The sequence below is a fragment of the Natator depressus genome, chromosome 8, assembly GCF_965152275.1.
Source record: "Natator depressus isolate rNatDep1 chromosome 8, rNatDep2.hap1, whole genome shotgun sequence".
In the NCBI taxonomy this organism is placed as follows: domain Eukaryota; kingdom Metazoa; phylum Chordata; order Testudines; family Cheloniidae; genus Natator; species Natator depressus.
Window position 1 is genome coordinate 9,529,636 of NC_134241.1, and position 23,423 is coordinate 9,553,058.

Sequence of the window (23,423 nt, forward strand, 5' to 3'; positions counted from 1 at the left end):
TGGACCAGAAGCCCTTTGTGCTAGGTGTTGTATAAAACAGAACAGAGAGATTGCAGTGTTTAGAGTGGGACATGGACAATGTCTTACAGACAGCAAAGATCTCTCCTGCAGTGACAGAGTTGGATTAAAAAGTGGCTTATTCATTAGATTGTAAACTCCCTGGGACTACCTTTTTTTTGGTTCTTTGTTTGTACAACACCTAGTGCCATGGAATCCTGATCCAAGAATGGGGCTTCTAGGAACTATGGTAATACAAATAATAATCACAGAAAGATTTAAGTTTCTTCTCAAAAACCAAATCCACACACAACACAACCCAAGTCCCATATACAACAGTCTACACTAGATTAGTTCCCCAACTAGGGCCAGCCATAGTTAAGAGAGAACAGAAAGAGCAATGGCTCACTTGAGCTGCTGTAACCTAACAGCCCATGCAGTGGGGTGGAGGGAAAGGTACGGTGTTGCTGTTGTCACAGCATGTGCAGTGGTTTTTACGACTACTGGGCATGCAGCCCACTGTGCAGACTTCCTGGTCGCCATATATTCTATTCTGTGGGTAGTTTTGACTGTCCCCCCTGCCCCTGCTTCCAATGAATACTGTTCATCTGTTTAGGTGGAAATTGCAGACTACAAAGTCTAGCTCTACTCTATGGATCCAAGAAGAAAAAAATTTCAATCCGACAACTGCTATTAAAAAGTTAATAGTTTGAAAAGGGCAGAGTTCAAACAAACAGTTTGTGAATTAGGCATGAAACACAGTTTTTGTTGAACAAGTTGTGGACAACATGCAACACGTTTCAGCCCTGTGGGCTACTTGAATTCTAAGTCATCTACTGTATGTAATCAGTTATTTCCTCTCTGTTTAAGGAGTGTGAGATTGGTCATTCAAGTCACATGGTATATTGTTTCTGCTGCTTTATTGGATGATTGAAACTCAAATAGGCAGAGCGAAAGCAGGTTTCGAGATTGCCCCCAAATACTTTACATTAAAATTCTAACCTTTGGTTAATAGGTACACAAATCTGTGAGACTGCCACTTTCCACAATCATTTTTGCAACTAGGTCACTTGTGAACGTTCAAGGAAAACAAATGTGAAGGAATGTGAATACTGAAGGCATTTTACTTGAACAAATGTTCACAAATACTGTGCTTGCAGCTTTATTTACAAAGCACTGTCAGAAGGCAGGTAACTAGATAGTTTGTATTGCCAAAAGAAGCTACAGTGTTGTGGGGATAAAGAATAAAAATTCCATCCTTGCAAGCTTACTAGCTGTTTGATACTGCACTTCTAAAATTCCTGGTTTTAATAAAGCAGAATAGTCACAAGCTGTATTTTATATTTAGTACTTTATTTGCATTTGACATAAACCCACATTAAAAACATTCAAATCTATTTGGTTTTAGTATTCAGGCAGCACAAAGTTGTTGTGTTACTGAGAGTGGTGATATTAAGAAAGCAGTACAAATAAACACGCTTTTCCTTGTAATTGAGCATAGATGTAGTTAAACCTACACTTTCATCATCACCAACTGCCCTGGTTTCTTAGGCTTTACAGTTAAAATACAACATCTGAGCATTATCTGCTATATTCACCAATCCATACAAATAGAGTACTACCTTGGTAAATCAGAACAGCAGGAAATGTGCACGAGTCAAATTATAAATAAAATATGTAGGTATGTTTGCTAGTTAGAGCAACCGCCACTTAACTGCATATATGTGGAGTTATGATATGGGTCTGTTACATAAGTGCGTTTTCCTCCTCTTTTCACGTTAAAGTTCATCACTTTCATACAGTCCAGACTGAGCAGCCAGCCGTTCAAACTCTCCTTCTGGTGAGAAAGCTGGTTTCACATCCAGTCCTTTACTATTGAATGCCAGGTATTTGCTAAAAGTCGGTCGAACCTTCAACTGCTTGGGGGTTGGAACTGGCTTGTACGTATGAGCTGAAACAGACCAAGAGATGCCTCATTCGGCTACTGTAGATTGTTAAAGTCCCAAAAGAGAAGGAGCTGCAGCATGCCAGGTCAGTTGTTAACTGTTGTCCTTTGCACAATTGAATAGGCCCTTGAGGGAGAGCTCACCTGCAACTGCAAGTCCCAGCTCTCAGACACTGAAGACCGATGGGGAAGTTGGAGGGGATCATAGTCTCCCCACCCCACCCCCCTTGATACCAAGGGAATTGGGGATAGTTAAAAACAAAAATGCACGGAGAGTGGTGGTGACAGAATATTTGCAATTTGTGAAGTACCATCCCCAGTATATTTGGGTGCTCTTTTAATGGGGGAAGTTTCTTTGGCTGCTTTGAGTCATTATTTATGGGGTATTGTGTGTCTGATAGTATCTTTGGGAACACATGTCCATCTAGTATTTACAACTTGATTGGATCTGTGCTCAGATCTGTTCTGAATGAGGGGGAAGAATTCCTACCCATCATATTAGCTCATAATATAAATTCTAGTTTGACATTTATATACAGTACTTACTTGCAACATCCAGTCTGCAGTGGCATGTGACCACTCCTGCCTCGTTGACTGCAGATACCGTGTACCAACCGGCATCTTTCTTATTTACATTATGGATTAGGAGGCAAATCTTTCCAGGATTATCATAGAACAAACTGAAAAATTAAAAGTGCATGAGGGGCAAAGAAATAAGTTGACTTAAGGGATGTCTTTCATGGTGGAAGACCCTAAAGAACAATAAACAATTTTTGCAGGAGACTAGAGACTAAAAGTGATGCAAAAATTTTTTTTAAAAATGGTGCACTGGATTATACTCTCAAATGTTATTGCTATTCTTTGATTAGTTAATTATTTGTATTATGGTAGCACCTACAGGCCCCAAGTCAGGATCAGGGCTCCTTTGTGTGTGCTGTACAAACAGAGATAACAGCCAAACACATTAAAATATTTCAGTCTTAAATCTGTGCTGGCTAGTGAGCAAGTTGTGCATTTTGGGTGTGTGTATTTATAAAGTAAGAGGTCAGAGGGAGCTCTCTTTCCCTCCATTCAAATGGAATATCTTCACCATAGTGGGATTGACTCCCAGCCAACCCGTTCACCATGTTTGTTGTTCACGAGCTACGGACACATGCAGCTGGTAAATGCAAATGCTGCATCTTTAGAGACTGGATTATTTGTGTTTCATATATTGGCTATTTTTTCTGCTACACCATTGGCCAGTTTTAGTTACATACCTTATTCGGTCTGTATTATATTGTAGCATTTCATTGTTTCTTTTCCAGTAAATCCGTGGTGTAGGGATGGCAGAAATCTGACATTCCAGTCTGGCTGAATCCCCTTCATAAACTCTTTTGCTTTGTGGTTTGAAGATAAAACTTGGAGCTTTCTGATGTTCTTTTGCTAAGTTATAAGAGAGAAAGTTGTAGTAGATTGCATGAAAATATACCGCTGCAAGTGTTGTTCGAGTTTAATCTCCATCTCCCAAAGTCTCCTTCCCCTAACCTAAGGGCCCAAGCAGTAGTCACCAGGTAGTCCAGATTGAGAGCAAAATGCACAGATGATTTAACTCCATGGGAGGCAAATAGGCAAGGGAATTGCACCAGCTTTCACCAGCTGTGAATACGGTCCTGAAAGCAAATGAAGGCCCTGTGCATGCTGTAGCTCGAATCATGCAAGCAACATCTGCGCTGGGAAAGAATTTGTAAGCAAAGTTCTTAAGTTTCCTAACAAAGTTGCTTCCTTCTGGTTTGTTGAAACTGTGGCTATATACTACTTATCCAACAGTTCATGATGTTAGAGGAGGATGTCGGACCATGTGTTTGAAGAATGGTGTTTAAATAAGAAAATTTTGCCCAGCAAGGGAATGTAGTAAGTTAAGTGGGTTTCAACTCAACTTTTTTTTTTTTCCTACTTATATGCAAGGAAGTAGGAAGAAGGTTATGCAATGGAACCAAACTGTGTTCAATATTTGTTGAGCATAAGTTGAATGGAAAAATATTAAGGTGTGATTGGAAGACACAATGTAGGTAGAATCAGAGACAAAATTGCTTTAAAAGCACTCAACCCCACACAAATGAAGAAAGCAGTAATCCATGCGGACATAAATAAGGCCACAGATCAGCGCTCAGTGAGACTTTTTGCATGAGTGAAGACTACTTATCTGAATAAGATTTTTCATGATTGGGGCTTAAGTGAGCCCAAATCGTCTTTGATTTCAATGGGGCTAGGATTTCACCCAATGAGAACTTTGCTATTGCTTTAGCAGGGCTAGAATTTCACCACTTGTCTTGCCTGGAATGCACATTTGTCTTAGAGGTAAAGATATCTTCTGAAAAATTAATCTCTTCCTTCAACATGTTCAAACGTTATTAGTTTATAAATAACTTTGGAAAATGAGTGTGGTATGGATGATGATCATCTCTGTATTTTGTGTAAAAATTTTTTTTTTGCAGTTTCCAGATATGAAACTGATGAAATAAACAGCCAAGGAGGAATTTTCGAGAGTTCTCAGCACTGGCTTAACTCTGCTCCCACTGAAGTCAATGGGAGTTTTAACATTGGCCTAGCTCTGAATCAATGCTGAGAACTTTGGAAAAATTCCATCCCAAGTTGATTTTTTTTTCTAAGCCCCACATTTGGTACGAAGAATTTTTCCACTGTAGTTCTTAAACCTGGACATCATGAAGTAGAAGTTTTCAAAGCTAAAAGCAGACATCCCAATAAGTTTGTAAAGGTCTTTCAGGTACATGAAGAAAGGCATTAGTAGACTTTTGGGCACACACAGTTGGAGAATAAAGATTTCCAGGTAGCCATCACAGCCATATATCTTACCAGTTACATCCAGTTGTACTGTAAAGGAGGCTTCTCCAGCACGATTGGAGGCTACACATTCGTATGTCCCTGCATCAGAGCCTCTGACCACTTCAAAAATGAGTGAGTAGAAGCCCTTTTCAGACACTATCATTTTATGAAAGTCATCTGGGTGGACCAACCTTCCATTTAAATACCATACCAGATCTGGAGCTGGTAGCCCGCTGACCTGTGAAGCAGGAAAAAAAAACAAAAACCCACAATCATGAACAAATACAATCTTAAACCATTATGGTACTGTAGTTGTTCATGTTTAAATCTAAAGCCATCTATGTCACTCCACTACAGAAAGTTTTATTAGCTTAGAAGACCAAGCCAGGATTCTACCCTTGGAAGTTCCAGCCAGGACTGGTTTTCTTTGTAAATTATGAAGCTTATGGAGTAGTCTGGTGGATTTGGAGACATGAACTTTAGTTATGAGACAATGGAGTCTGCTCATAGAAACCTGTGTTGTTCCTGATGACATGTGAAGTCCCATTTCAGTCAGTGCGGTTCGTTGTGGGTGTGCATTCACAGGGGCAAGCCTACCATTTTATCTCAGAAGTCTCTAAGAAGGTCCTCAATAAGGCCACATTTTGAACCAGTTTTATCATCATTAAATACAATGCTATAGTAATGGAATATACTCAACTGCAACTACTTAATCTCCAAGATAGAGATTAAGAACAGCCTTTCATACTGAGGTGTCAGAGGTCATGTCAAACTTGGGAGAAAGTTACTTCAAATTCCTCTACTTGATGCCTCTTCCAGTTTTACATTTACAGAATCAGAAAAAACAAGATAGGATCAGCACACAAAACATTTGCATTAAATATGGCCTACAACACAACACAAGAGCTAACTTTCTTACCATAAAGTAATAGAGTTGTTAGAAGAACTTTGTGGAAGTATAATTGTTATGCACATTTCACTTTAAAATGTATTAATAAAATGTTTCAACTTTTTTTTTTTTTTCAAAAATAGCTTTTTCTATGAGCAGATGCCTTCTATGCTCAATCAAGATGACATTTCAAGCTTCAAAGAGGACTTTTTAAATGCTCTTAAGTGGCAGGCAGCTAGGCTCCAATTCAGGAGTCTATTCGTATTTGTGGCACAATTAAGCACCTGGTTACATCCCACTGAGTCAATTAGGGCCCCTATTCAGCAAAGCATTTAAGCACCTGCTTACATGCCTTCCTGAATTAGGGCCCTAATTTGTGGCAGTAGCATTTAAAAAGTCCTCTTGCAGGATAGCAGTGCATATATTTATAGAGCATACTCAGCTTTAGTCACTACCTCATAAATCCTAGTTGAGAGTGAAGATATGGCTACACTCAGTCAAATTTCAGGTTTTTCCAGGGCTAATGTGAAGATTGCAAAACTTCTCTCATTACTAGAATTTGTAAAGCTCTTTGGAATGGATACTGTACTTGCAGAGCCAGTAATATTAGACAGGCAGCACTCCAGTTCATAAGGATTGAGGTCTCTGAGATGCAGTGACACATGTATGTATTGCATATAGTAATTACCAACAGACAAATTACAGTTTTGATTGTATGAACATCGGTCTTACTTTGAAGTCAATCCTGCAAAATCGTCCCTCTTCAACAGTTATTTTGTCTTCAGGCACTTGCACAAAACGTGGTTGAAAAAACTTCTCCTGGATTGAGCCCTGCTCATTCCTCTCCCCTCTTGAGGATGGTCTGCTCCTATAATGTGCACATTTACAGTTCCTTACAACAAGGTATACACACGATCACGGACATGTTACCTTTAAATAAAAAAACAAAACCCTTTAAAAAGGGACTCTGGCTATATTAATAGACCCAAGAATGTTGTTATCCCTCCAAAGACAAAACAATAGGGTGGATTCTCCCCCCTCCCCCCCCGATTTTCTATTTGGTGAATTATGATAGCCAACCAGCTATCTTAGACTGTTGAATAGAACAGTCAGCATACATGCTTCACAAAAAAGAGCAGCTATCTTTGGCCTTAGGTCTCAAAGCATTTGCAGCATGGCCCAAAGATTCTTGCATCATATCCCATACCCTACAGTTATTCCTTACATCACTACACAGAAGAGGTGTATGATGTACTTTCTAGAATCCCTAGCCGATAGTTTGGCTTGATGTATGTGGGTTACCAACCTACCTTTGAAGTTACTCCAATAACTGAAATAACTGTCACCTTGATTATTCTAGAAACTGAAGTTTAACTAAACTTTTATGCTGATGCCTATGAAAGGAAGTGAATGTAGCTGATTTAATAGCACTCTCGCTCTCACACACACACACACACACAATTTGGATCAAAACTCACATCTCATAGAAACATTGAGAGGGGGATGTTGTAACAAAAGTATCTGGGTATAGATTCAAAGATTACCTGATTTGTGGCGTAGGAACCTGTAGTCTTGTGTTTTCTGAATTCTGCTGCTTGGAAAAGCAAAACAGCAAAATAAGTTAACGATGCAGAATTTACCAAGAGGTTGAACTGAAAACACATGTTGAATAAAGAGCAGTTTGCCTTTCAAAAGCCAATTGTTGCAAGCACTTTTGGAGTCTTTATTATAAAATATAAAGAGATGGACATCATGAGTCAATACACTTATTCATTTTCATCCCAGAGTTCTGCCTTGGCTAGGAACAAACGCTACTAATGGTTTAGAACAGCTTTCCGTCACATTGCACAGGTGACTAGTGCAATCATTTCTTTTGGCTGAAAGTCTTTTGGCAAACCTATAACCTCTGTTAGAGGGGATTATTCGCACTGGAATATTTGAAACGGGAGCTAGGTACAGGGTGTCCTTCAGTAAAGCAGGAATAGAAATGAAGTCACTTTGATACGGTACTAGCAAGAACGCTTTGTTGTGCCTGCTCACAAATGGTACCAATACCCATGAACACGTGTTCAGCTGGAAAATACTTTCCTTGCTAGATCACAGCACCAGCTAAGCTTTCGGATAAGTCCCCATCAAGTTATTAGAAAAGTACAAGTACCCAAGATTGGATCCTACTAGGACTTCTTTATTTTAGGGTTCTGAGGAACAGATACAATGGTGTTTAATACCAGCAAGTCAGAGAATTTCCACCATTTTAGCAGTGGAGCCAGTTAAATATAGGAATGACAATATAGAAAGCTCTTAGGGATTTGAGTGCCCATCACAGTAGTAGTCAAGCAGTAAGACATTGATCTTGCACAGTGCTAAGTTTGTTAGCCCAATCCAGTGGTTCTCTTACGTATGTGCTTAACTTCAAGCACATGACCAGTCCCATTAAATTTAGTGGGTTACTCACAGCTTAACTTTAAGCCTGTGCTTAACTGTTTTACTAGATTGGGCTACACTGGTCAGTACCGTGCAGGACTGAACCCTACTTTCACACTCCATGCCCACTGGTTACAAATGCAAGTGTCCTCCTTAATACATGCTCATTTAAGATTTAGCTGTAAAGCATCAGTTTGTCCACAGTTTCTACAGACTGGCCGAAGTAGTAAAACGAATAGTAGTGGTTGGATGGGTCACCGATTAGGGGTATTTTGAGAACAATTTGAAGCCATGCATGCAAGATCACCGAATTTGCTGTCATGACTCAACCTCCCGTCTGCTTTTTGTAGAGCATGTCCCAGACTACTGCAGAACTAGCTGCGCCAGGATTGATGGCAATCACTTTCTTGGTCTTTTGATCAGGACGATGGGAAACAACACTGTAACATGCTTCTTTGGTGCTCTCTTCTCTACAACTATTGGGTGGGGGAATTAGCTTTATTACAAACATATCAGGATTTCTTCCCCAGTGTTTGAGCTTATGGTTTCTACTCTGCATTGAAGTCTCTAGACGTTTTGCAATTAGACCCCTAATCATCAATTTTCTCTAGTGAAACTGATATTTCAGCTGATATATTGCAGGTTACCCTAGTAACATACAGCAGAAGGCAATCCTTGGAAACTGGGATGGTTTCTCCTGGGTATGCAGATCCCTGGTGCCACACCATAGCCCTTTCCAGTAATCTGGACCAGAGAAATACCGAAGGTAGTGTCTGACTGCCCTGTTCTGTATGATATAGCAGCCAATGGATATTGTTTGTGGGGGGAGCAGACAAATCCAAAAATCAGATATGCTTTTTTAGCATCTTAGCTATACATCCCCAGTTACCTGCAGTGCCCAATACAGGATCAACTTCTATAGTAGCCAGTATTTTACACATTCTTCTATCTTCCTCTTCGGTTTTATTTCATGGGTACTGAGTTTTCTTCCTCCTTGTATTCAATGTCATCCTAGCAGCTAGCATTAATTATGCATCTTTTGGACAGGATGTTTAAAAAAAAAAAAAAAAAAAAGACCCAGATGCTGACCTCTTGTGGTCATGTCACTATTCATAACACTAGTTAATCCCAATGTCCTCGCCAAGTTCTAACTCGGGCAGTTACATACTAGGTACCTGAATCCCCCTGCCATTTAAATTGATTATTGTATTAGTCATCACTCCTGTCCGAAACAATCATACAATGTTGCTGTGAAACAGCTGTTATGTTCCTCCCCAGAGATGGAATTCCTGTATATTCCTACCTGATGAGTGATATAAGGGTTAAAGCCCAGATTCTCCAAGGTCTATAGGCACCTACCTCCCATTGGGAGTTAAGCACCTAAATACTTCTGACTGGGCTTTAGTTAATATTCCTATAGTGCTTTGAAATCCTCAGATAGTGGATGCTATACAGAAGTTTTTTTATCAGTATAGGTATCTTGATTTTTCCTTTTTTGTACTCCATGAAGAGACCTATTCCCCCTACCCCATTCCAATACAAGTGACTGAAAATTTAAACAGACAATGGACACTAGTTTTGGACCATTTTCATTTACCTGTGAGTTCTGTACATTTTCTTCATTTTGCGTTACAAGCACAGAAGCAGCATTTTCTGGTCCAAGCAGCCTGCGAGCCATTCTTTCTTCATAGGTTAGCCGCTGAAAGCAGTGGGAGAGCAATTCTGGTTAAAAGGTGATTTACTATCACTTGAGTTTGTTACAATTTCAGGTTACTCAAGTCAAGTTAGGGCACATTAATATGCCAAACATTCATGGAGCTGTTGAAAGGAAAGTGTGGCTGCTGCATGCCTGTGGCTGTACCAAAGGATCTGATGTCTTGGAATCTGCTGAGCTCACTCTCAATTTTATATAGCACCCAAACAAGTATATGTTTAAACGGTCTTTTCATCAAGGTCTTGGAAATGCCATCTCTGGCCTCCCATTCCTCCCGTTGTTGCAGAGAACCTTCAAGAGGAGGATGGCCAGGGATGATTAATAATTAACACTGATGACACTAACTGGGAGATCAGAACAAGCTTCCAGGGTCCCCTTACATTAGCACTAGGAGGCCTTTCCAAGTCCACCAGCTGTGTACAAGCACTAACTGTGTGGTAGGTGCTAAAAACCTACACACAACCAAAAAAAAACCCACCCATCCACCCTGTGAAGTGCTGCGTGTTCTCTCTTGAGCAAGAGTAAATATTAACTAGGTAAGGACTAAATTCTTTCACGGTAGAAGCAGAGAGGCTGACGCGGCTGCATTGACACCCAATTTGCACTTGGGTAAGTAAAAGCAGAATTTGGTTTGAACTTTGATAGTTCCCCCCAAGTTTAGAAGCCACATTAAAATAGAAGTTAGGTCTATGCCTATGGCTGCTAGGCAGTAATGGTAATGCAGGTGTCAAGCTGTGCAGTGTTCATACTCAGCCAGATTAAATGCTGCAAGACGCACTTCTGCCAAGGGACATTCTTAGGTCAGATTGGGCCAAAGATTCAGGTTCTCTCTCTCCCCAAATAGATTTGTAATTTATATTATAGATCTGCATGGCCTGCTCTCCCTCCCATTGAAGTTAATGGTAAAACGTCTATTGACTTCAATGAGAGCAGCATCAAGCCTTTACCTGCTAAGCTTTTACCAATTCTCAGACCAATAGGAATGTTTCCACAACACATTAGAACCAGCTCACTACAGGTTTGCCTGCTTCTTTCTTGGTGACACTGCACTTGGAGAGTGGTTTTTGTTTTTTTTTTTTTAAAACCCTCTACAATTTGGATTTCACGGCCCAGGAGAGCTGCATTTTGAGCCTCCTGAATTTAGGCAAATGTATGCCTGGGATGAAGAGACTTTTTTTTTTTTTACAGAAAATGGTTTCCCTTTGAAATAGATACCCGGACATTTGTGTTCTGATTGTCTGAAGAAAATTCGTTTTGATTCAGTTTCGTTTCAGTAAGCTAATACAAAGCACTGTGGGACGTTGTTAGGTGCCCTCTTAAAAAGAGCTTTAGGGAAGATTGCGACAAGACAGCAGCCACTTATCAGAGGGCAACTGGTCACTTTTACTTATCAGTGTTACTAATTAAACATTACTGACTAGATTGATAAACTACAACTGGAAACCAGGATAAACATTCTAAAGCTAACATTCGCTGGGGCTTCTGGTCGGCTGCAGCCATTGCAGTTATGTCTGAAGTAGTTCTGGCCCCTCTACTACAAACAGTTGCTTTCTAGGGGCTAGCAAAGATGCAAACCAACATGTGATTAATTGAAGCAGTTGGATGTAAGTCTCTGAACTGCTAGAAGTCCTCTAATGAAATTCAGAGTAAGTGGATTCTTTGCACTAAGACAGGTTTCAGAGTGGTAGCCGTGTTAGTCTGTATAAGCAAAAACAACGAGGACTCCTCATTGTTTTTGCACTAAGAGGTTCTCTCTTACCTGGTTGCCATTGTGAAGAAGGTTGTCTTTGCCTCGCAGTTTCCTTTCCAGGTCTTGAATGAGGGCTTCTTTTGTTCCTTGTATCTCTCGATCTGAAGTCTTGTATGTTGGCTTGGTGCTAGCTTGTTTGGCATACATTGGCTTTGAGTAACTACTTTATACAAGAGACAGACAGAAAGTCACTCCTGTGAGCTAGACTAGGTACGAGTTAGGACTGCATAAAATCTAGGCAGAGAATATATATAAATATTCAAATTTATATTTGCCGTCCATTAGCTATAACATTGGCTATGAATCAGTTTATAAAGTGCTTGTGACAGGTAAACCATTATACATGCCAAGTATTGTTACTGAGACACAGAGTTCAGGGAAATGGGCCTGCACTAGGCCAAGTCACCTGGTAGACAACACAAGTACCAGACATGCATAGATCACCCTTACCACCTGAACCTTGTAGAAGGTCCCTCGGTGGGGCTGTCAGGTGTGCAGTGGGGCTAGAAGACCTCCCTGCATGCACATCACTGATCTCCTTGATCATTGCAGGTCTGTACAGGGAGAAATCTTACCCGACATATCTAAGTCTTTTTGCCCCTCTGCACCCCGAGCGCCCATCCACTCAACACTTCTCTTGTTGAATTAGCATTGCCCACCACTAGTTGGCAAGAGCTTGCCATTGGCACTGCCAGGAAGAACTAGATCAGTACAGCTGGCATGAAAATTAATGCGGGTGCATGCCTTCAGCCAGCAGGAAATACACACACACACACGGCAAGATCCATGGGGCAAAGAGAACAGGGTGCAGGTCACCAAATATACTGTGTGGGATGAATAATTCAAAGACTAAATTATTCTCCTAAAACCCCTTGTGAACCAATCATCAGAGGTAGGGGTTTCACTGCAATCCTGTATATTGTTGGCATATCAAAGATGGGGGCCTTTTCCCTTTATGTATTGCCAGCATAAGCAAGGCCTTTATCCCCTTCCTGTCCCTTAAAAGCCATCGGGTCCCCAAAGCTCCCTCCGACTACCTGGGCAGAAGGGGAGCAAAAAGAAGGTAGACGCAGACTGGCAGCATAGCAGGGAGGAGGATTAGGCACGCCTGTCATTGCTCACCCCTCTCTGCAGGTGGGGCAGAGGGCCTGCTGCGAGTTCCCAAGGGGCTGGAGTTGCGAGGCTCAGAAATAGTAGTAGAGGGGACCAAGGGGTTTTTTTGGGAGGGAGGGAAGAGAGGGCAACCACTCCCCTCTGCTTGCGGTGGGGCCCACCAGCCATGAGAGGATGTCAGTGGTGACGAGCAGGATTAACAGCTGCAGGGGCTGCTCAGCAGCTTTTACTCCACAGCCCTGGGGGACCAGAGACACAGGACGTTGAAGGATTGGGAGAAGAGTGACCCATAGATCCTTGGGCTTTGCAGATTTACTTGTCCGTGCCACCCCCACCTCCAGCTGAAGGAAGCATTAAGAAACAGAGGTTTGCATCGTGTGGTTCCCCTCTGTTCCCTTCCCAGGGGTTTTGAAAGAGGGTCTGAAATAACCCCAAATATCACACCCAAGAAAGGGTTAAAAACCTAACTTTGTATATTTCCAAAGGTAGAGGAGAGAAAAAAATTCACACAAGCAAGATATCTTCCCTCCACTCATCACATCTTCCTTCCTTAGAAGGAACTTGGGCCATTCTTTTCCTAGGCTACAGTTTGATACCCAGCCATAGTCTGGGTTGCGTGAGAGGGCTCAGAGATGGTGTCAGTTATGGCCAAGTTTGGGAAGGACCTTATGGTTATATTCCACCTAGTTCTAATGGTGGATGTTGTCTTGGTGCATTTTTACCACAACTCTTTCTGTAGGGTAAATCCACAGCTGGACAAGTGTTTTGGGGAAAAAAAAATCTGCATCTAGCGATCCTTTGAGAGACAATCAGATTAACAAGTGAATACACAAGCAGAGATGTGGCTGTGCCTTTCGTTTGAGTTCTCACTACCCAGGGAATTACGGGGGTAAAACGTTAGGGTTCAGAGTTACAGTACCCAAGCCTATGCAGAGCAGTCTCTGTCCCTTTCGGGGACATATCCTGCAAACTTCACTGAGGTGGAGAATACTAACCTCCTTTGGGTAAGGATGCCCCATGAGTGAGGATTGCAGGATCAGGCTATTGGCAAAGGCTGAGATGATTTACATAGGCAATGTCCTTTTCTGGTCATTTCTTGCTAGAAGGCTTGGGTAGTGCATAGGAATAGGTAAAAAGAACAGGAGTACTTGTGGCACTTTAGAGACTAACAAATTTATTTGAGCATCAGCTTTTGTGTAGCTCATGAAATTTGTTAGTCTCTAAGGTGCCACAAGTACTCCTGTTCTTTTTGCGGATACAGACTAACACGGCTGCTACTCTGAAACCTAGGAATATTTAGCGTCTCTTGGAATAATTTTGTGAGCTCGCTGGTGGTGCTTTAGTTGTAGAAGTGGACAGAATACAACCGGAGCAGCAGTGTAAGTGTGTAGCAGGACCGTGTATATTCTAACATGGGTATTTGGACCCCATCATGCCCCTACATTTCCTTCATATTATGTTTTTTCCATAAAGAGCAAGAGTCCCAACAGCTTATTTTCAGTGCACACCATTCCAAATGCTCTTCTTCCCCCACTGAGTACTTCCTAGTGGTCAGAGCAGGGGAAGTGGAACCTGGATTTTACATATCTCTTCCTGATACTTGACTATTTTGAAATAGCTGCATGACCGTGGCAAGTTACCCAGCCTCAGTGTTCCTCAGTTTACACATCTGTAAAATTACTGGGATAATAACGCTTCCCTGTCTCATGGAGTACTGAATTTACTTAGTATTTGTAAAGCATTTAGATATCCACAGACAGATGACATAGTAGAGCTGCAAAGTATTCGGTTGTATAATTGTGGTTGTCACAGGCACGTATCTAATTATCTCACACACTACTACAGAACAGTGTAGTTCTGGAGAAGTATGGGGCTAGTTAGAATTACACCTAACCTAATTAATAATACCTGCACTTTATCAATCACACCACAGTTGTGGTTCAAGGAAGCTGGTAGCTTTAGTTTTCATGAATACGAGCATTTAATCCAGCTTTATGCCCAAAATAGCAAACAAAACACACTTCCCTCCATTATCCTCAATGCAGTTGCTAGGGCACATTCTTCCCTTGCTCGTCATATGAGCTCCCAGTGAGGTCACTGAGTCTTGCCTCAGCATGGCACTGAATCTGTGAGAGACACATCAGGGAGGAGACGCTGGTCCTTGGTTTCAAGGGATAGAACTTTGAGAAGCTCTCAAGTCACTTACACCTCAGAATCATTGAAATGGGATTCCTGAAAAGTGTTACCATGGGTCAGTTTCTCAACCTCTGGATACATAAAGTGAGAGGGACTCGGGGGATACCTTTGTATTTTGCTATGAAACATTATAGTTACTGCATGGGAGCTCTCTCACAAGGAGCACTCTTTTCGCACAGAATTCCTGTTTTCTGAAATTGAATGAAATCAGAGAATAATTTAATGTAGGCAATTTAAGACGAGTGCCCAACCCTTGCTTTGGCTGCCCTTATGGGATTAGTTTCCACCATAACGACAAAGTAGACTGCTCATGTCAGGTCTGGTCTACATTAGACCTATATCTGTATAACTAGGTCGCTCGGGGGTGTGAAAAATCCACACCCCCGAGCGACATAGTTCTATCAGCCCCCCCGTGTAGACAGTACTGACAGCTACCGCTTCTCAGGGCGGTGAATTAACTACAGATGGGAGAGCTCTCTCCCATCAGCTTAGAGCATATTCATTAAAGTGCTACGGTGATGCAGCTGCGCTGATGCAGCATTTTAAGTGTAGATTTGCTCTCGTGCTAACAAATGAATGCACAGTGGAGGGGTATGTAAAGAATTTGCAGTTTAGTTTCTAATTTACAAATGCTTCTCCCACCCAGACACCATGGGCCCATGCCTGCGTGAGTAAAGCAAGTAGGATCAGGAGGGATGGAAGCCAATGGGAGTTTAGTCATTGGCTTCCTTGGAACCAGGATTTCACCCAATATATGGACATGGTCAAAACTTGGAGCAGCACAAAACCCATACACAACCAATTCAAAGCAGGGGAAAGTTAGAAGCCTGTACATACTTACTTAGATTCCACAGTAGAAGGACCTTGGCTATTATAATCAGACTGTGAGGGCAACACTGAGCAGAGGAATGCTGCAGGGGACTGGTTATGCATGGATGAAAGCCTTTGCCCAGATGAGGAGGTAGCAGGAGACTGTGCAGATGCAGGTGTGATGGGACATGCAGATTCCTTATGGGAGCTATGGGAAGACGAGGAGAGAAAGATTGGGGAGCTCAGCGATGAAGACGAAGAAAACTTCTGCTCGCTAGAGTTACGAGGCTGGATTAGAATTGATGACTGTTTGGTTTGACTGCTTGACAATGCAGATGTCTTGGGTCCCGGAGGCTGCAGTTTCCCTTGACACGTATTCTGAGACTGGATAAAATGTTTTGGACGCTCGTAGTTAAACATGCTTGGTTGGTACACCGAGGACATGGATGGGAGATTACTGACACTCATAGGGGAGGTTTCGTGATTGTCCTGGCTTTTTGTAGGTGACAGTGGGCTTTGGGTTGGTGGCTGGTAAAAATTAGATGATAGGCCACAAACTTTCTTGGCTAGGTTCCTTGGTAGAATGGAATCCCTACCTCGATGGAAAGGGGCTGTCTTGATGTGGATTATTCCTTTAGGAAGACAATACAAATAACATAAATTGTATGTTACAATTTGAGTTGTAAGTATTGCGTAGTAGAGAGCAGTCACTCAGATGCATGAGCATCATACTCTTTAGATTGATTATTAAATATTAATAAATCAATAACCCATGTCTGAAGTTTCTATTTTAAGCCATTCTAGAGCTATATGAACAATACATTTCTGATCATCAGATGGAGTTCTACTCCCCCATTCAACCTTAGCTCGTTGGTCACCACGGGAGTCTTCTCTGGAACAGCACGTTAAGTTCTGTCACAAAGTAATGGAGTTGCAATGATCACCTTGAAAACATGAACCAAGCATGACCTGAGGGTGCCGCCTGCCTGAATCTGCAGGCATCCTGAAGTGATAGCTCTAAGAAGGTGTGAACTGCCACAGTCAGCTCAATCAAGGAACTGTGGTCTATATAATTCTGCACCCCGGAATCTAGCATTTTTTCTGTATAGCACAGAATTCAGTATTTTTGCTATGGAATTAATCAATTCACTACACTGCTAGTGAAGCCTGAACTGGGGTCTGTATCCGATTACTAGAGTTTTGTTAACTATAGTAGATAAGTTTTAAAAAAAAATAAAACAAAAGAATTAAACTTCTCAGAATTGTCATTATAGGACTATAGCTATATTCCTCATTTTAAAGTCACTAAGTTAAGTTTTCCATACTTGTATAATGCCTTATTGGAGACCAAAGATCAAAACTTCTGAGCTCAAATTTTCTGACCAATTCAGATTAGGTGTGTAAATAGGAAGCCTAGTGAAGGGAAGTGTGTATTTCAGCCTTTTGCATGTAATAGCAGATTACTTCAACAGGGTGAACTGCTGAGATTTGTGAGTGAGCATTAATGCTGAAGTTGCTGTGAGTGAATGCTAATTGAAAGCATGGCTGTAGTGAATTATGTTTGTCTTGCCAGATAGCACACAGACAGTACTGATTAAGGCAGAATATATCGCTAAAGCACTGCTATAAGATACAGTAGGGCAAACAAACTTAGAAGGAAAGGGCTTGATTGTATTACATCTGTAAATTGCAGATGTCTAAACTATACCTCTTATCAGTTATAAAGAAGAGTCAAGTTTCATAAAAGTGGACCAAGCAAGTTGCTGAATTGTAAAAGCTATTATTAAATAAAGAACTATAAATCTACACAAGTTACATGTGCTGGAAAAAATTGCAGTCTTGTCCAACAGAGATCAGCTGTTTTGCTTCTCTCTCTCTCTCTATATATATATAGACACACACACACACACAAGCACAGTATATTGTATTCCTTTCCTAGGAGAGCCCAAAGAAGAGTTCCATGAGGTCATAAATTCCCCTGGGGAAGAGATCATATTCTTAAGACATCTCTCCTGTTTTAAACAAGAGGTAAAGCTTCCATTTCCTAGTGCTGTTTATCAGTGTAGTTGTAAATTAACCATAAACGAACAGGAATTTTCTCATGAAGTCCATAACTTTTCCCTTCCGCACATTCTTGGAATGTGAAACTAATTTCTGGATCATGTCCAAACTATTTTCTTGTTCACCAGTGCAACAAAGTGAGTTTAAAACCCAAGAATTCAGCAATTTTTACTGAAATAATTTACAGACCCATTTTATCTACTATCCATTTACACACACACACACACAAAACCAACCCAAAGTTCTAGAGAACTGTCTCAATACTGTACATAAGTATTTAGTAAGGTCTACCCTAAACCTTCTCTTGTAACATAATATGAATATAAAACTTTACATTTTAGATCAAGTACATTTTCCTTACAAGTAATTCTGAGTTCACATCAAAAGACTTGTTTTTCCTCAATGTTTTCCAGATGAACAAGCAAACTACAGTACAAACACTGTGCATTTGACTGAGCAATGTTATTCAGTGCATCACTTTTTTTTTTTTTTTTTTTTTAAGTACAGATCAGACAGTGCTGCTAATCAGAGATCTCAAATAAAAATGACAGGGGGAAAAATACTTACCTACAGAAGTTGTCACCTGGGCTTTAACCAATATTTTGGGGAAGGGATAGTCATTCCCTGACACGGACTGTAATCATAGTAGCACTCTGCTTAGTATTATAAGACCAAGTACTTTTATCTGCTGCCAGATAATGACATCTGATGTACTCCCTTGTCCACCTATCTATGCAACCATATCAAAATAAGAGTCCCCAGCCTAAACACTATCATTTGCAGTTCTGTTAGGTTTAATGGAATAAGCCCAGTTTTTTCAGATGCTGTTTTGCAAGTGGCCGTGTGCCTTTGCGGTCTGCTGATCAGTGAGCTACACCATATAGTACAAAAACAGGTTAATACATCTACATAGCCACTTGTTTGGGTTTTTTTTTTTTCCATCTCAGTACGATTTTTGGAGAAAGGAGAACTGTAATGACTTGTTTCAGAGTAGCAGCCGTGTTAGTCTGTATCCGCAAAAAGAAAAGGAGGACTTGTGTCACCTTAGAGACTAACAGATTTATTTGAGCATAAGCTTTCGTGAGCTACAGCTCACTTCATCGCTGTAGCTCACAACGCTTATGCTCAAATTAATTTGTTAGTCTCTAAGGTGACACAAGTCCTCCTTTTCTTTTTGTAATGACCTGGAATACTTCACAGGCTCTGCACTAAGCTGCCCAACCCTGCAGCTTGCTCTAGCCTCTTGCATGTGTGTAAAACAGCACTGTTTCTTCCAGCTGAATAAGGACCAGTGATGATGGGCTGTGACTGGCATTTTCCTCCAGGGGGCTTTGAGGATGGGGTGGTAGGACGAGCCTTAGGGTTCTGACACAGGCCAGCAGGCAGAGGGTGGATACCAAGGCGATAGGAGGCTTGTAAATATCTAGCACTGCTGCACTGGGGTAGGGAGAGATAAATGAATCATTTCCCTTGTCTAGCTGAGCAGCCGCTTTATGCAGAGGGGACCCCCCCCGCCCCCAGGAACAAGCTGGGGGACTCTAATTCTGAAAGAGATACCAGAAGCAGTAGCATTGCAAGTGCTCAGATTTCAGTTCTGCCAATCTAGTCACAGCCTTCCTTTGTTCCAGCACCTCCCTAGCATGCAGTGTCCTTCCCTCTTCACCGCTGAAAACTCAGCGTGCCCAAGTGCCTGTTGTTAAACACACTGCAGTGCTAAAATATACATAGCTACCCACACACAATGATGGGCACTGGGGCAGCTCCTCACACTGTGGGTAGGCTTCCATCCAGCTGAGCTGTAAAGGGAGTTATTTGCAAACTCTGCAAAGCACAACAAGCCTTAGTTACAACAGCTGCGTGAGGTAGACAAGCAGGTTTCATTATCTCATTTTTCAGCAGGGAGGATCTGTGACATTGTCTGCACCAGCAGTTTTGGACACCTTATTCTATTATTCCCTTTCCTCAGTTCTCCCCACATCAGCTCTCCAGAAGGCATTTTTATTATATTGTCTAACCCAGTGGTTCTCAACCAGGGGCATATGGTGTACCCCTGAGGGGACCCGGAGGTCTTGAGGTCTTCCAGGCAGCACATCAACTCCTCTAGATATTTACTTACTTTTGAAACAGGCTACATAAAAAGCACTAGCAAAGTCAGTACAAACTAAAATTTCATACAGGCAATGACTTGTTTATACTGTTCTATATACTGTATACTGACAAGTACAATATTTATATTCCAGTTGATTTATTTTATAATTATATGGTAAAAATGAGAAAGCAAGCAATTGTTCAGTAATAGCATGCTGTGACACTTTTGTATTTTTATGTCTCAGTCTGTAAGCAAGTAGTTTAAGTGAGGTGAAACTTGCGGGTATGCAAGACAAATCAGACTCCTGAAAGGGGTACAGTAGTCTGGAAAGCCTGAGTACCACTGGTTTAACCCTACTCAGAGGGCATTTGAAATCACACAGCAGTAAAAATACCTGCATCTGGTCAACACAAGTTCTGTGACCATAACGAGTCCCAGCTGATCTGCAATGGTGGCGAGAGTTTGAAAATCCTGTTGACAAGGCCACTGAAGTTAAATGATATACTCAAGGGCACGTAGCAAGCCAGCTTGAGAAGCTGACTTAGAACTTGACTTGCTTAGTTAGGAAGTTAGAACTTCCTTACTTAGCCCACTAGAAAAGACTGCCCACTTTAAAAGAATTGCCACACCATCTATTGTTGCTTTCTCAGTTAAATGTTCTGTGTTATTTAGCTGTGTCACTAACCTGCCAGAGTCCAGGAGCGGCCAATTCTTTATAATAGTTGTGTTCAGCTAAAAGGAACTGAGATTGCAAGCTCCTGTATAGAAACACAGCTTCCCTTCCTTAGGGGTCTGCTATAGAGTGAAGAACAACTAAACACAAAGATTTTCTTTGGTGTTTACGGCCTTGTGAAACAGCACAATTTAGCAAACTTACACCTCTGTTCATTTAATTGACTGCAATTTATTGAATGATATCACTGTAGAACCAATGCTGATTTAAAGGTGCCCAGGGCCATAAACCAGAACTATGCAATACAAAATATAGGGTTGGTTTAAATAGCTACCCATTAGCTCAGTGTTTCTCAACAACTGGTCCATGGACCAGTGCTGGTCCCTGAGATCTCCCTGACACTATTTAGGAAGGTAGCAAGCCAGTCCCTGGTATCAAAAAGGTTGAGAAACACTGAATTAGCACACACAAATCCTTGATTCTGCATTTAGCTCTGCAAGGGTGTGTAAGTCGGCTGTCTGCATGAGTGCATGTGGTCAATTCTTAACCATTTAGGCCCAATCCTGTAAATACACATATGCTTAACTTTACTATTATGAGTTATCCCATCAAAACCAATGGGATTACTCATGGTAGTAAAATTAACCATGGAAGTGTTTGCAGGATCAGAGCTTTAGATAGGATAGGGGTACAGATAGGTCAGCCTAGGCAACTCTGCACCAAAGCGGGAATTGACAATGTGACAGATGGACATGGGGGGCTCACAACCCTAACAATGTGTTACCCTAACCTGGGTGGATTGTATTCTTCCCTGCCAGAGACCAGAGTGCTGTCTCTCTTTTATTTATATGTTAGCAACACTTTTATAGCTTGTCCTATTAATATAGTGTCCATAGATTTCTACAGATGTACAGCAATATAAAATACATGTAACCTTTAGATTTCCCTCAATCACTTTTTTGGTGTCTTTTGGGCACTAAGAAAAGGAGCAAGTTGAAAGGTGCATTCACACCTAAAGCTCATTTTTAAATGATCCCTCTGTTGGGTGAACAAATTCTTCATAGCAGGTGTTAATTATGTGCTAATTTACTTAAATTTGTCATGATGAGAGTGATTATGGAAGGAAATGTGCTGTAACTAAAACCAAGATTCCACACTTGTAAATAGGAACTGCTGTGGACTAAAAGAGAGTAAAGACAATTGTAGTGCGATCATCAGACTTGTAGAAAGTTGTGAGAGTGTTAAAGGTCACATTCTGTGCTTAGATAGGCAGGATGGGCTCCCATTGACCTCAGTAAGAGTCTAGCATGCTTATCTCAGAACAGAATTTGGTTGCAAGACATCAATTTAAAAGGCAGCTTTGTATATCTAAGAGGCTGCTAAATACAGCTAGGACTGGGTTGGGAGAAGTGGAAGGAATGCAGAAGATGGAAATCAAAGGTAGGAAGTGGTTTAAAAGAACTGTTAATTCATTTTTTAAGAAGGGACACAGTCTACCCAATGCAAACTATGAATTTTTAAACTTGTAACTAACAGCTAAGGTTTCCCTAAACGAAGAACATTAGAGAAGAGCTGTTTCTTCAGTTTAATTTGTATATTTGATTGCACCCAGTTTGTGTCTAGTCAATTTCTGAGGATCTTTACACAGCAGCAGAGGGAGGGGGAAAAATGGAAAGATCATCTTGTAAAGACAGAAACTGGCCAATAGACTTAAGAACAGGTCTAGGGCCTCAAACCTCTTCTTTAAATGAGCTAGATTTGACCGTGTCCCTTTAACACTTAAAGCTCAGCAATTGTTTGTTTTGTGCTTTTTCCCCTGGGGAGCAGGGAAAAGGACACTAGTAAGTTTGGAAGCTTAAAGGCTTCAGAAGATGGCTGGCAGCTAGTGGCTATTTTCTAGCATTATTTACTGGTGTTTTTGTTTGTTTTTTTGTTTTGTAGGTGTGACTGTGTTGCTAACTGGTAGTTCTGAGAAGAACAAGCACAGGGAATTGTCTGCCCCGTTCCTTCCCAATAATGGGCTTGCATTCTGACATTACACCTGTCTCCACCTTCTCTTTACCCATAACTATTTTACTTACCCATAACTATTTTACATTTGGGGACAATGTATACCTTCAGATCAGCGGCACTGCTATGGGTACCCGCATGGCCCCACAGTATGCCAACATTTTTATTGCTGATTTAGAACAACGCTTCCTCAGCTCTCGTCCCCTAACGCCCCTACTTTACTTGCGCTATATTGATGACATCTTCATCATCTGGACCCATGGAAAAGAAGCCCTTGAGGAATTCCACCATGATTTCAACAATTTCCATCCCACCATCAACCTCAGCCTGGTCCAGTCCACACAAGAGATCCACTTCCTGGACACTACAGTGCTAATAAACGATGGTCACATCAACACCACCCTATACCGGAAACCTACTGACCGCTATTCCTACCTACATGCCTCCAGCTTTCACCCTGACCACACCACACGATCCATCGTCTACAGCCAAGCTCTGCGATACAACCGCATTTGCTCCAACCCCTCAGACAGAGACAAACACCTACAAGATCTCTATCAAGCATTCTTACAACTACAATACCCACCTGCGGAAGTGAAGAAACAGATTGATAGAGCCAGAAGAGTTCCCAGAAGTCACCTACTACAGGACAGGCCTAACAAAGAAAATAGCAGAACGCCACTAGCCGTCACCTTCAGCCCCCAACTAAAACCCCTCCAACGCATTATTAAGGATCTACAACCTATCCTGAAGGATGAACCATCACTCTCACAAATCTTGGGAGAAAGGCCAGTCCTTGCCTACAGACAGCCCCCCAACCTGAAGCGAATACTCACCAACAACCACATACCACACAACAGAACCACTAACCCAGGAACCTATCCTTGCAACAAAGCCCGTTGCCAACTGTGCCCACATATCTATTC

General features: G+C 41.5%; 1 protein-coding gene across 2 annotated transcripts; it reads right to left on the reverse strand.

Moving 5' to 3' along the window:
- Positions 1-1,407: 1,407 nt before the first annotated feature.
- On the reverse strand, positions 1,408-19,299 carry MYOT (myotilin). 2 transcript variants are annotated; one of them, XM_074960392.1, is made up of 10 exons: positions 18,293-19,299; positions 15,696-16,296; positions 11,555-11,708; positions 9,679-9,780; positions 7,202-7,248; positions 6,390-6,525; positions 4,799-5,006; positions 3,202-3,367; positions 2,489-2,622; positions 1,408-1,948 (listed from the first exon to the last, which is right to left on the reverse strand). In XM_074960392.1, the coding sequence occupies exons 2-10, from the start codon at positions 16,130-16,132 to the stop codon at positions 1,776-1,778; spliced, it is 1,557 nt and encodes a 518-aa protein (XP_074816493.1). In that variant the 5' UTR covers positions 16,133-16,296; positions 18,293-19,299; the 3' UTR covers positions 1,408-1,775. The 2 variants fall into 2 exon arrangements, with proteins under 2 accessions (XP_074816493.1, XP_074816491.1); XM_074960390.1 differs by having other exon boundaries at positions 7,202-7,251.
- Between the last annotated feature and the right edge of the window lie 4,124 nt (positions 19,300-23,423).